At 42.2% G+C, this 15,001-nt stretch overlaps 1 protein-coding gene across 1 annotated transcript; it reads left to right on the top strand.

The window, feature by feature from the left end:
• The first annotated feature begins 710 nt into the window (after nt 1-710).
• On the top strand, nt 711-15,001 carry hpcal1 (hippocalcin-like 1). The gene is made up of 4 exons (XM_084560262.1): nt 711-1,041; nt 9,658-10,168; nt 13,027-13,132; nt 14,767-15,001. Exons 2-4 carry the CDS (start codon nt 9,791-9,793, stop codon nt 14,862-14,864), a joined length of 582 nt encoding a protein of 193 aa, XP_084416388.1. The 5' UTR covers nt 711-1,041; nt 9,658-9,790; the 3' UTR covers nt 14,865-15,001.

The raw sequence follows: 15,001 nt of genomic DNA, 5'->3' as shown, positions 1-15,001 counted from the left end.
AAATACGAAAGAAGCTTGATTACCAGTGCTTTATTGTGAAAATAGAAACTTTGCTACCACTTTGATAGAACTTTTGATGGATTAAATACACTTGGTGTAATGATGTTGGTGTTCATAGAGTTTATTTAAAAGGATTTTCTAACAAGTAGGTCTTATATCAACACTGGTGCAAGAAGAAAACCACATTGTACGCTTATATCTGAATAACAAAAATATGCCAGTGAAATAATCAGTAATATGATGCACTAACTTATTCTTTAATTGCTTTGCTGTTATTTTTTTGTTACATTTAACATGTTTTAATTGATTTCTGCAGAATGATATACGGGATTTGGTGCACATGCTGTTTGCTTATCTAAGTCTCAAAATTTTCCCTTCAAATATGAACCGTTTATTTTAGATATTGCGCTAATAATAGTCTCCTGTGATAATTTTCCACAGGACGCTGCTGCGACTGTTTCTACGATGGAAGAAGCGAGTGTGGGCTGGACCATCCGGCGCTCTCGGGGGGAGTTTAAATTGTCAGAACGTCAAGAAATCATACTGTAAATACATTTTAGACATTAGCGTAATTAATTCAGGCATCTACTAGCGTAGGAGTTATTATACACTGTTGTGGAAACTTTATGAGTCAAACTGGGTAATTTTAATCGCAAACAAGAAGAGAAATGCATCCCCTTTGTAGTTAATGGTCGAGTCGGATGAAAACCGAGCTCTGTGCCACATCTTACGCTAAATGATAAAAGCCGCTACGCCGGGAACTGGAGGCAGGAGCGACAAAATAGAAAGACAGCTTTGAAAGAAAAACATTATCGTAAAAAACTAAAAAAAAAACAAAAAAACGGTACTTTTCTGTATTTTCTCGTCGAAAGTGTCACTCGGAACATCTTGAGTTTGTCTCGTGTCGTCTCATCAGGAGGAAGAGGTGGTTAGACGTTTAAACTGCTGTAAGTTAACGGTTAAGTTTGGGCAGTTGGTGACGCCGTAAAGTGGGAAAGTGAAATAAGTGGACTTTTTTCAACCGGAAGTCTCTTTAAAGAGGTAAGTTTACATGAGTTTGTTTTAACATTAGTGCTATTTATTTATTTATTTATTTGTAAAATCCACAGTGGTTTAATTTGCCAAGACGGAGGAGGCTGATTCAAGGACTACACCCATACAGACAGACTCGCCCATATCACACCTCCACTGGAAACTGTTGCAAAAATATTAGCCTGACAGATTTTTAGCTAGCTAGTTCTGCTAAAAAAAAATACTGTAAACAAAGCGTGAATACGTGTTTTAAATGTAACATAACAAATGTTTAATAGCATATTATGAGTTTATAATATAATTATAGATAAAATTGTTTGTGCAGTACAATGTATTGTCAGTTACTGTCACAGTATTTCATTATAGTTTGTCACATTATTGCAAATATAAGTGCATAGAAATATATAAAACAGTCTAATGCAACGATTTGTACACAATCACTTTAGCAAATACTTATCAATCTATGTAATAAGCTCATAATTAAATCACCCATATGTCACTTATACTAGAAAGTGTTTTAAAAAATGTAGTGTAACAGTTTGAGGTTTATTTTTATATAAATCTGTGATGTTAAACAACAACAACTCACCTAAAAATATTGAAGACTTAACTTTAAGTGGCCCAGAGGTCTAATTTGATAAGTGGGCCGTCTTCAAACCAGATCTGGGCCAAATGTCTCTGCTATGTGGGTAGCTTTGATTATAAGGTAAACTATTTTTTTTGTATTTTTAGTATTGGGACATTTTGTCGGCAGTATACCACATTTATTTTTATTGCAATTATTTGTCCTATATACTGATACAAGTAAATCAAACAAGACTCAAAATCAGTCTTTTTAATAAGTTAATAATTGAATCACGCATACCCTTTTCGCTCTACTGCAAAGAGTATTAAAAATGTCTACAAATATAAACTGTAACAGTACACTTATAGCTGGCTAGCTTTGCAAGTAGCTTGAAACATACCGTAAACTAAGCTTGCTCACATATATTCAGTAATAAAATCCATTTACTTACAAAAAACAGTAGGTATACTGGTAAAACAAATGTATTGTAATGTAACAGTGATGCACAAAATCTCTTTTCATGACTCTTTTCATTCAGAACGGTGGTGATTCAACTGCACGATCATTTCGGAGGGTGTACTTCGTGATGCTGTTAGCTGAATTAAGCACCCCAAGTGTTTCTGTTATTTACCCTAGCCCACAGGCTAAAATGGGGTTGTCAAAATAATAGGAACACGTGTCGGTACAACTCTACATACTGATGACCAGTCAAGTGGGTTATAAATGCACGGTTTTAGACAAAATAGAGCTCGACGATAAACTTCATTATGACTTTCTTCTATATTATGACAACATATTTTACGTCGCATTTTGTTTGCCACTTAAAACAGTTCAGCTGATGATTTGCGCTCCATCATCTTCTATGCAACCCTCCATCCCCCCCTTCTTTCATATTCAGTTTGCCACCCCTGTCCTGCTGCTACTATTCAACACTATTGTTGCTGTGTTGTTTTTTTTTTAATCTTATTTCACAGCTTTTGATAATATGTGAAACGCGTGCATCCAAAATCCAATAAGCAACTGGTGAGTGGGCTTTGCCGTTACAAACTCACAGCTTAAAAAAACTAGTAACACGCAATGAGCATGATGCAGAGGAGACTGAACAACCAAACCATTTGATTTGAAAAAAAAATTCTTTCTCTTGAGGGTCGATATATCTCCTGCCCTGCGAGTGCCCCCAGATTGATAGTTACACTGCCTCCCTCTCATACGCCATAGCACTACTACCCTGTTGCCTTGACTACTGGTGTGTCTGGGGACTTCACCCTGATCCTCTGCATGATTTTCCCTGACACGAGTTCAGAAAGACGGCCACGAAGCAGTGCCTGAAAACGAAAATAACTGGAGAGCTCATTTTCTTTTTTTTTTTTGCTCTTCGTGAATCCAACTCCTCGTGCACCTGATGCAGTTACCAGTAGCGCACGGCACTTCAGCTACAGTGCTGCTCTGCTCATCCACGGCACAGCAGGTTACACACACACACACACACACAGCGCTAAAATAGGAAGTGTGCTTTCTTTCCGTCCACCGGACCATATCAGTTTGTTTGAATTACATTCCATTTAGAGGAGGCACTACGCAGAGAGCACGATAAACATGTTCTCCGTCGCGTTTGTGCCGAGTTAATGATGGGAAACGTTCGATGTGACCTCTGTGACATTAAGGAAATGGGAGGCGGAGGAATCAAAAGCGATTTACAAACTCTGGTTTTTGTGATTGTCATTAACTGGGGTCGGAAATTTAATCTGAAAATGTCCCGGACGTGGTGCCATTTCCAAATGTCTGTCAAACATTAATGTGCGATCATCGACAAGACTAGGAAAACCTCGAATTTGGAAGTTGAAACGTTGACCTTTTTCCTTTAATGATTACTTAACCCTCCTATTGTCTTATAAAACATGATGTATACATTTATTATTTTTTTAATTTTTTGTTGTTTCACCTTTTTATTGAACTTGTTTCCAACACATTAACATGAATTTTATATTTAGTTTTGTAGTTTATGGTGCGATACACCTAATTTACAAAAAAGTACGAATTTTTTTAATGGCAGCAAATAGTCACACCTGTTGTCCCGGGAGGACAATGTCTAAAATGATCACACCATTCTGTGTTACATATTTTTTGGCCTACTTCATGACAAGTCATTAGCACACATTTTAAACTTCTTTTAGACCTGTATTTATGAAAATAAACCTAATACACAAGATATTATTAGTTATTTGGCATAACTACTGATTATTATATGTAAAGCATTAGTCAGGATACCCCAAGGTCAAAATTAACTGATGCACTTGTTTTTTTTATAAATAAGAGAGTAAAGAAATATAATTTGCAAAGTGCAGCATTTATTTTAAAAACTCTTTCTTTGATCTTCTTTATAAAATAATAAACACAGAAATACAGTGCAAGCGTGTGTGTGAGGGTGAGGGACAGTCCGTTTACAGCTGTAGACACTGGTGACCTGCAGCAAAAGTAATAAACAACAAATCAGGTTGTGGACTCCCTCTTGTTCTTGTCATAATCAAGGAGGATCTTTTTGTCCTCCATGGTGCTACTAAAAGCAGTGTCCCAACGCAGAATGCCCATGAGAAGCACATTTTTTTTCTGTCTTTGGGTCAGTAGGAGACAAGAGAATGTCTCCTCTTCATCACGCTGTCTCAGAGTGAAATGTGACATTCCCAGAGGACGCTGTATTTGTAATCTCAGTTTGTTGTTTATAGTCATCTTGTCCAGAATTGGAGAAAAACAGATCACAGGTGTGAAATTAACGTGTTCACAAATGTTTAGCTTTGACATTTGGTGTCGTCTGGAGGCCGAATGGACATCAGAGACTGGAAATATTACACTGCATGTGTGTGTGCGTGTTTATACGTGTGTGTACGTGTATATGTGTGTGGTTTTGGTTTTGTGAGGGGGGAGTGTGGGGGTGGAGGTGGATGTGTGTGTGTGTGTGTGTGTTAATTGTGCTGAAAACCACAACAGTGTGATTTTCACATTGCACCACTAAATATGACCGGGTTAAATTGACCCGGGAAGCAGCGACAACCGGTGTTATAAATTTTGATAAAACACACATAATTTAACAATTTTTCCCGAAAATTAGATGAATCAGATCCCGGGAAGAGACGACCCATTTCCCGGGAATCCCGGGAAACAGCTATTTTTTGTTGTTGTTGTTTTTGCCCAAGTAATGTATCGATATCATTCAAATATGCGTTCCCAGCATGTTTTATATTATTTGTAACATTATCAGGGCAAGAAACACAGTTTATGTCCATATCAACAAAGTTTGCAACGATCAATTCTGCTGCGTGATCAAGTGAGCTGCGTGCGTGACAGCCTGTCTGCCGTATTGGTGTAGAACGATCACGTGACCAACCGTGCCACCACTCGCGTCCATGATCTTATTACGCTCTGAAGAAACTAGTTCTGCATAAAACATAGACGCATCGGCAATCGACTGGAATTTTTGCGACGAACTTTTTTTGGGTAGCTTAGCATGACTCGTTATGTTTTATGAACTATGTGGAGCGGGATGAAACGATAACAGGGTTCACCTTACGGCCTAACAAAGCTGGCGGCAGACATCATTAGGAGGTTGGTAGCCTACTGCTGCAAATGGCATTTGCTGCCGCTAGGGTGCGTGGATTTCTAGGCTATAGCCTACTGCTGCACTGAATTCAACGTTAACGTAAGACAACAATAGAAGCGCACGTGTAAAAATAAATAAATATATATTTCCCGTTTCCCGTCATAACCTTTCCCGGGAATCGGGAGATAGTCTTGATCAGATTAAACCCTACTGTAAAGAGCATAGCAGGGGAGCATCCATGTAAATTTCAGGCAATTATATGGAAGAAAACCAAAGTTATGACAGTTTACAACAGTTTTGAAGTCGTGTCAAGTTGACCCAAAGACAATAGGAGGGTTAAACAATCAGATGGTGTTTTGGTGTTTGTGTTTACTACTTCTATTAGAAGTATAATGAGCTCCATCAGCTGTGTATCAAGCCTTGTGGATGTACAGGGAGTTGGGCTCCCCGTCTCCACACATGTGCATACAAGTACATGTATATGTATCTAAAAACATACCATCACCAATTATCTTTTCACGTTCTTTCTCCTCTGCTGTACATGTAGTAACGAGCATCTGGTCAAAGAATAAAGGTTGTCTTTGTTGTGACACAGCATTAAACAGGAAATGAGGTGGGCCTAAGGATCACAAACAGCAATGAAACCCGGTCAGAGGTTTACGAGAACCCCCACTGTAGCCTTGGGGAGGGGGTGTAGGGGGACTTGCTGTGGTGGAGCTTGTGTGAAACAGTCTCATTAGGCAGGACTGTAACAGAACAGAACAGGGACGGCTGTGGAGGTTGAGGACAAGGGGAGAGACTGTTGCTGTGTAATCGATGGGAATTACAAACACAAAAAACCCCCCGAGCGGCTGTTGTGTATCAAGCGATGCAGGGCTGTGTGCAGCTTGCAAACTTACTCCGCGTTTACTCCATCAGTCAAGGGAGGAAGAACATGATTTTGTTTTTTTTCTGCAAAGAAGTTCTTATGTCAGAGATATTGCACTGCAGAATGTATTCCTTCATTGCCTCGTGACTTTTTAAAAACATTCTGCAGGCATAAATGAAAGCATAAATAGGAACTGGATTTCTAAGTACAACATACGGTTAGTTATCCGAAAAATAGCAGCGTAATAATGTCCGACAGTGCAGAAGGTAAACAAATGACCAGTGACATTTTGTTTGTGGTTAAATTAACGATTCCAAGACCAGCTGTTCAGACTTAAATCTTGCAGAGAAGTCTGCTTAATCAAATTTAAAGAGACGTTAAGCGATTATGCGTAATCCTTAATTGCTTTTGGGAAATGGTTGTTTATGACTTTAATGAGCATATTTCAGAGGTCACTGGAGTCTCCTTTGCAATCCACACAGCCTCATGTAAGTTATCACAGCGAACAGTCTCTTCGCTGAAGTACACACTGTTTTAATGAGCGTCTCCTCTCGGATGTAAACTCTTAATTTGGCCTCCGAGCTCCTCGAAAACGTCAGGGTAGCACTTTTCTTCCCTGCAGCCAGGAATCTGTTGGGTTTCGTGTGGCTTTGTCAGTTTGAGGGAAACAGCAACACCCATATTTATGTCTGCTGCTGCTCAGGCTGTGCGCTGAGCTGTCCCTGGAAAAGTCCATGTGACCCAGAGCTGTGTGTGGAAGGTGCTGCCGCTTCCTCATCCTGTTGCATGTTGGAGCGGAAAGACTGCGTTCAAGCCCGTGGGACGGCGTGAGATTTATGCTGCGACCAGTTGAATCAGAGTCATCAGACAGGACAGTATGCTCCTTTGTAACGCTGACAACCGTAGACACCACAAACTCCTGCTATTTTAAAATTAAAATGCTGCTTTTTGTTGATTTAATAGTCACTCCATCCATCGCTTTGGTCTCAGTTATACATGAGATACTCACACGATCAATCCTAACTTTCACTTTTTGTGGGAAAAGTCTTAAACTGCAAGTACTTGGAGCATTCATGTCCCACGATGGGAAAGGTAACTCTCAGGTGAAGCCTCCGTTTGTGATTGAAATTCTTTATGTCAGACAATGCCTGGTTTTCTAATCCATTACACATGAAGAAGAGAATTAGCCTGACGAGCCAGACCCACATTAAATGTAGGGTCTGGGCACTCTCCATAGACAGGGCTCAACCGGAGGGGTGGGATAAACGGTTGTCTTTCAAACTCCCTCTCCACGCAATAGGATAGCGCCACAACCAATCAGAGCAACGAAGAAGGTGACGTAGTCAGAGCGACGGAAAAGAGAGTTCCTTTCTCAGAGAAAAGCTTAACTTCAAGTCTTTTCAGAGTGGCGGCCAAAGCCGGATTCGAAAGAAAGTTGTTCGCTAGCAGCAGCCATCGCTCTGGTAGTTCTACGGTATTCACGGAACTTATGGAAAGCCGAAGTCCCGCCCCTTCCGGTTGCCTCCATGGGACCTATCTTTCGAAAAAATATGAACGGCAGTCTACGGCGAAAGATAAATTATTTTCTGGTCCCGATCGACTTGTGCCTTGGATTATACATATGTTGTTTTTCAGAATAAAAAAATGATTTTACATGTCAAGAATGTCACAGTTTGTCGCAAGATAGTTAAGTAAAACGCTATGGAAAATACGTAATTAAACGAACTACAAGTCCCGCATGCTGGCGCGTACAGAACCGACCAAAACTCCCTTCGTGTAACTACAGCTCTCGACATGACCCGATTTATAATGATTTTCACCTCGTTTGATGCTTCTGCCTTCGTCCTGGAAGAAGACGGTAAAGCTCAACAAGGAGACAGCCACAGTTCTCTCGCAGGTCAGTCGCCATCATGTTAAGCCCGCCCACCGACTCGTGATTGGCCCGTTACATCTTGGATTTTTCGAAATCTCAAGTCCTAGATTCTATGCTAGAAGAGAATTGGAGTAACAAGTTAATTACATGAACGTGTCGTGCGCGCCAGCTGTAATTCGTTTCTCTCTCTCATCCGTGAGCCTGAGCTTTAAGGGTTTGCGTCACTAGCCCCTTTCTCGCGTTACTCTGCGACTGTGATTCATAAAATCTGCAGGAAATTAAACCTGTGTGACAATCACAAGAAGTGGGGGCATCGGCGTACAGAAAAGACCTCATCCAGATTCACGCTGCTCTCACTTGTTCCCCGCCAGATGTAATCGCTCTAAGACAGGAGCGCTGGGATCTCAGTAATTGTAAGAGGGAGAATATGTAGATAATACATCTCTCTCTCTCCTCCATCAATTTGTTAGAGGTATCGCGGAGCCGTGGAGGTGTTATTCAGAAGGGTTATTATGTAATTGAACTTCTGGTATTAGCGAAGCAGCTCACATTGCATGGCTGGAAATAGTTTTTCTTCTATGTGTCATACTTTTTTCCATTCTTTCTTCCTCCCTACCCCCACACACACATCTCTCTTTCTGTCCCTCCCACTCACGCTTTACCAGATGCATGTAAGAGAATATTAGCTCAGGTTTTGGCCAGATTCCTCCTCGCTTCTCCAGAAAAACCACAATCAGTCATTTGTTTTTACTTTCTGTTTGACAGTCCACTTTTCTTATTCTGTCACGCAGCGGCACACGCCCTGCTCTCGGATTTATTTATCCTTCATAACGCTTTTCTTCGCACAAGAAACAGATGTTCTCTCCTCTAATCTGGGAAAAGAAATCCGCCACCGACGCACCTTGTTAACTTAACGCCGCACATTTTCCCCGCGAGTGTCGTAACCTTTCTGCCTGGTGACAGTCACGCTCACGTCCCATCTAATAGTTATTATGCTATTATGGGTTTCATTCTGGATGTGTTGTGTTTATGCGGCCTCGTATCGCCAATCATGAATACCCCCCTGCACGCATGAATAAAGAGATTTTGTGGAATAGAACCATGGAAACTGAATTTAGACTAACCTCAGGAACCAAAAGGTGAATAGGACCAGGTGGTCAAATGCTTTAGCGTTTTTTTAAGCCACCATTCGTCTTTCTGTTTAATCAACCTGCTGCTTGAGATCAATTGGAATATTCATTCATTCATTCATTCATTTAATCCGTTTTCCGGTGGAAGTGGGGATTATTGTTGTTGGGCTGAACGTCTGGCCTTCCCAATAACCACAGTCAGTATCAGCCTGACCTTTTAGAAAGTGGTGTTATTGAGAATTACAATGCCCCGGGACACTTGTCCCTCCACCATGCAGGGAAGGGTCGATAAATTATCACAGCGCCAGCGCATTAATACTGTATCCACGGAGACCAGGCCACACCCCCCGCTACACACACACACACAGTGTGATATCTCAGTTGTAATTTTATTTTTATTTTTTTTTGTTATCTGCATGGACACGGTCTCAGCTACCCAGATATTGTCCCTCAGCTTGGTTGACTGAGAAGCATCTTTAGGACATGTGTTATGACGAAACACTGCTACAAACTGAGAGGAATTATTATTATTAGCAATGAATCATTTATGATGTTCACCCAAGGATGTTAATGAGGATTGTTGGTCCCCTGTAGGAGCAGAGGAAGCTGACGTGGAGAGTAAAAGCAAAAGGGAGAGTGGAGAAGTGAAAAGAGAAGGCGGAAACTCCAGCCCCGGCTACCTGCCTGCCTGCCTGCCTGCCTGCCTGCCTGCGCAAAGCGTCGCATCATGGGGAAACAGAACAGCAAGCTGCGGCCCGAGGTCCTCAACGACCTGAGAGAAAACACGGAGTTCACCGACCACGAGCTGCAGGAGTGGTACCGCGGCTTCCTGAAGGACTGTCCCACCGGACACCTGACCGTGGAGGAGTTCAAGAAGATCTACGCCAACTTCTTCCCCTACGGAGACGCCTCGAAGTTCGCCGAGCACGTCTTCCGCACGTTCGACACCAACGGCGACGCCACCATCGACTTCAGGGAGTTCATCATCGCCCTGAGCGTGACGTCCCGGGGCGGGCTGGAGCAGAAGCTGCGCTGGGCCTTTAGCATGTACGACCTGGATGGGAACGGGTACATCAGCCGGGCGGAGATGCTGGAGATAGTTCAGGTGAGGACGTGCTGCACTGTATGACTCATAGTACGGGATGGAGGTGCATATGGGCCTCTCATCCAGTCTGAGTCAGAGTCACATCAACCTTAGAGTTTAGGTGATATTAGACAGCGGTGAAGTATTGAGTTCACTAGTTTTGTGCTTTACAGATTTTCACCCCCCCAAAAACTGTGAAAGTTAGCCATTAAAGGTGCCATGTGTAAGAATTGAGGTAAAAATATCCAAGTGTCGTAATACCAGTTTCGGCCATGGGAGGCGGTATGCGGGCAACATAACCGCCTCTGATTCTCACGGGACCTATAATGATCTTTTATGTATATCAAGTTCGATTTTCATTAGCAATACCTCTTCTAGCGATTAAGTAAGTTATCATTAGTCACCAAAAACATTCGGTCTCATTACACCTTGCAATGTTTTCCGTTAAGTTTCGTGCGTCCATGATTTGGGGTTCGTTATCATCGAAGACATTTCAAGCTTCTTAGCTAATGTTACATTTTAGCATCAGCTTGGTAGATAGCCTAACAGGTGAAAACCGGATCGGATCTGTGGGTAGAGCTAACTATCAAACGCTAACAGCTACGGTTAGCCATCGCTAACATTAGCACGTTTACCGAACAGCCTTCGAAACATTTTTATGTTACAACTTCCCGAAAAACTACACAAAACATATCAAACAAACTTCTAGCGAAACACTAACAGCATCTTACTTACCAATCCAAAAGAAATGTTGCAAGTTCGGAGTCGAACCTCATTTCTTTCATGTCCATCAGTTGTCTCCAGCGATGGAAAGCGGTGCCAGTATTCACTCGGGTTCTGTTCCTTTTTTTATCCGATTTTATTTGTGCTTCCGAGCGCGTTTTTTTTTCCCTGCAGCGGGTGGTTGTGGTGGTGGTAAGGGTCTCTTGCCAAAGGCTTCAGCCATTCTTCCGCTCTCTTCCCTGAACTGAAATGTAGGCCTAGTAGTAGTGGGCTGTACTTTCCACACGATTGACATCAGGTTCAAGTACGCCCACAAGCCATGCGAGTTATTCGTGTATTGCAGTTTGGCTGGCGGTCATGTTGCCCCACATACCGCCTCCCATGGCCGAAACTGGTATTACGACACCTTTCGGCCTGTAGCTAGTAATTTAGCATGCTAATTCAGGTTGATATCTCTGCAGCACTATACCAGAGAACGTCTAATAAGGGGAGAAGTTCCACTCTCACTGAACTTCCGGGTTCTGAACTGTTGCAGTTCCACTCTGGTTCCATATGAGGGCGCTCTCAGGATGAGTGCAGAATGAATGGAGGTCTATGGAGCAATACCCCTCAAAATCCACTTTTCTCAGGATATAATTTTTTGTGCAGTAATTTGAATATTGAATTTGAAAGGAGATGCAAAGAAATTACACACTGCTGGGTGTTAGATTTTTTAGAGTCACTTATTTTGCTTTAAAAAGTATTTTAAAATGTCAATGACGTCATACACATCGTACGACCAGATACTGCTTTACGGCAATCCTTCAGCCACTGCTTTGGTGCTTTCGCGCTCTGCACTTTCTTTTCTCTCGAGGCATGGACAACACAGCTGACACGGGTAAATAATCGTGCTAGAAGAGTTTCTGTTTCGTTGTTTTAAAAGACCGGGCCGAGAAAAAAAAAACTTGGGCGAAAAAGTCCGCCTTAACATTCTGGTCCCGCTTCGGATGCCACGATGCCGTCAAGCGGGATCTGGTCGTAATCAGTCATTCACTGACCAATCAGCGTTCATTAGCACAATGCTAGCGTGTTATGGGCAACAACAACTCAACCTGTAAGAAAACGAAAAGACATAAGTTCTCGTTCATTCAACTTTTGACCTATAACCCATGTTGAACTTGCAAAACCTACAATCAAATCTGAGATTTCTCAACGACAATCGGGTGAAAGAGACACATTTAGCCGTTTAGCTCCATAGAGTCCCATTCATGTTGCACTCATGGCGATCGCCCCCAGTGGAAATCTGGTGGAACTGCAACCAAAATTCGTTACAACGGGACTTAATAGAGAGTGGGAAGGTTCTCCGTAGACGGGCTCTGACTATACCTTGTCATTTTTGTAATGGCATCATCGCCCTTATTTCTTCTCATTCTTTTGATGCGTGTAGCTCATTTTTGGGATATTTTTACCTCAATTCTTACACATGGCACCTTTAAAACTCCCATAAGATTGATATGTTCAAAGACATTATCAATCCACAGGCTTAACCTAATGTTGTATGGACTTTATTTTCCTACTTGTGGTTGTTTTTAGGATTAGTAGTCGTCCGCTTGTTTCCATTTATAAGATATTCTCACTTCCTATCATGCACGCTGGCTGCCCTTTCTGTTTTCCTTATCGCCGCGACTGTATTTACTCTTCCAATATGGTGAGCAGAGCAGCCAGCAGGGCCGTATCAATATTGTCTCAGCCCGCAGTGTGTTTGTGGACACAAACGAATGTGAAAAAGAAATAAAAAACAACATTAAAGCATCAGTACTTCTTCTCTTACTGTAAAATGTTTTTCATTAAAAACGTCCTTCACCTCGTCAGAGCCAGAGACCTTTACTAAACCGTGCGGCCCTCATAACACACAAACAGACGCACCGTAGCCATGCATCCTCCGATATAAAGCCTATTCAGAGAATTACCGCGAAGGGAACAGCGGGATCTTTAGTTGTGCGAGCGAGCACTGTCATTATCAGGTGGCAGCAGCAGCAGAAGAAAAAAACAGGTCAGAGCGTTCAGGCAGCACGTGCGCGTCAGGTGGGAGCAGTTGTTTTGCATCTTTGGTAATTTGCAACGGAATCAACATGCACATCACATCACAACACAACATTATTACCCCTCCTCTGTAGGCCATTTACAAGATGGTGTCGTCTGTGATGAAGATGCCTGAGGATGAATCAACGCCGGAGAAAAGGACAGACAAGATCTTCAGACAAATGGACATTGACAACGATGGTAAGCATTACGTGCATGTTTCACGTCTATAAACAGATTATCATAACCGACTGTGACAGTGACTGTGAATATTGAAAGCATGTCATCTGTAGCTGCTTAGTTACAGCTCTGCGCAGTTTAGAGCAAGTCGTAGATATGGACACTGTTATGAAATCTGTTATCGGAAAAGAAAACAAGTCCCATCAGAAAGAATTTTTCTCGTGGGACAGATTGGGACAGAATCATGACAGAGAGTAACCGGAAGGACTGAATATGTCACAGAGAAAGGACACAAGACAACAGTTTTTTGCGGTTTGCACCTTTGCTTTGCACCCCGATGACGGCGGTTTGACATTTAGAGCGAAAAAGGTGACGTTACACCCGTGTGATAGGTGCGAAGCATCTCCACTGTCTGAACGTATCTGACATATCACGGCTCGGTGAGAAATGCGGGAGCTGCTCGCCTGGCGGACTGCGGGCAGCTCGGGTTTGTTTTGAAGCAGACTGGGTCCTGGAAGCCTGAAGGTCAAAACTGTGTCTCAGACTCAAGTTTTATAACGTCACGTGGTGCCCGCAGATGAGACCTGCAAGCTGGAGCGGCGGCGGCAGTGGTGGAGGGGTAAATCCTTTCCAAAACTCAGTTAGCCCTCCTTTCTAATGCGATTTCCACAGATGATCTGTGACAGAACGCTGTTGGTCACTCTGAACAAAGCAGCGTCTCGTTTTCTATCTCTCTCTGGTAGAAACATCAAAAAAATGTAGACGCAGGAATACAGGTCGTCACTTTCACGTTATTGTTATTGTAAAACCATCAACAGTATGCTAAATAATAGTGTGTGTAGGATGCTGTATGTTTTAATACTTAGTGCTTTCTTTGTTAGGGGTTTTAAATACTCTAGTAAAGTTTTATCCATTAAGAGACGATCTCCTTCACGTATACACTTCCATATATGTTTGGACTGTGATGTTCACCAAAACCAACCACGGGCTTAAAACTGCAGACTCAGCTTTAATGTGTGGGCGCATCGAAATTAGAGGAAATGTGTAGGGATTACAACCATTGTTATACACAGCCCCTTAATTCAAAAAGCTCAAAAGTGACATTTGACTCAAAGCTCTTTAATGTTTCGAGGATATGAACATATTAAATATGATTACTTTTATGTATCCAGTTAACATTCAGCCCTTAGAAACCGGCTACACTTTCCTCCATTTGAGATGCGAACACTCTCAAATTAAAGCTGATAGTCTGCACTTTAATCTAACGCCACGTTCTGGTGATCAGCTAAGCATTTGTGTGCGATTAAAAACATGCTGCATGCATCACCCATTCCTTCCTTGGTCAAAGTGCCAAGCCACACTTAATTAAAGAAAAAAAGAAAAAACAAACGACCAGAATTACGTGGAAATAGCACAGCAGCGCCACCTGCTGGCTCCGATTGATGAATAATTAATTAATTTTACAGTGTACTTTGCCCCATACTGTGTTTATCTGGGGCAGCGGTGATTACATTTACCACATGAGCCCGAATGGATCATCAGATGCTTTTTTTTTTTGTTGATAATTTCTGCGTGACTCACACCACAGATGTCACATGAGGAGCTGCTGTGCTGGTGGTGACTGAGATTTTTTATTTTTGGTCTGTGCTCCACAGGTAGATTGTCTTTGGAGGAGTTCATTAAAGGTGCCAAGAGCGACCCGTCTATTGTCAGGCTGCTGCAGTCGGATCAGGGAGCCTCTCGTCAGTTCTGAGGACACAGACAATGTCAGACACACACACACACACCCATCCAGCTTCATGCTTTTTTATCCGATACAGGCTCAAGTCGTCATCATCACATACACCCTTTTTCTCAGCAGAAACCCTTTCATTTTACACTCCATGTCTT

The sequence above is a fragment of the Chelon labrosus genome (genome assembly GCF_963514085.1).
Source record: "Chelon labrosus genome assembly, chromosome: 14".
NCBI classification, from domain to species: Eukaryota; Metazoa; Chordata; class Actinopteri; order Mugiliformes; family Mugilidae; genus Chelon; species Chelon labrosus.
This window is presented reverse-complemented; position numbering and strand designations above follow the sequence as displayed.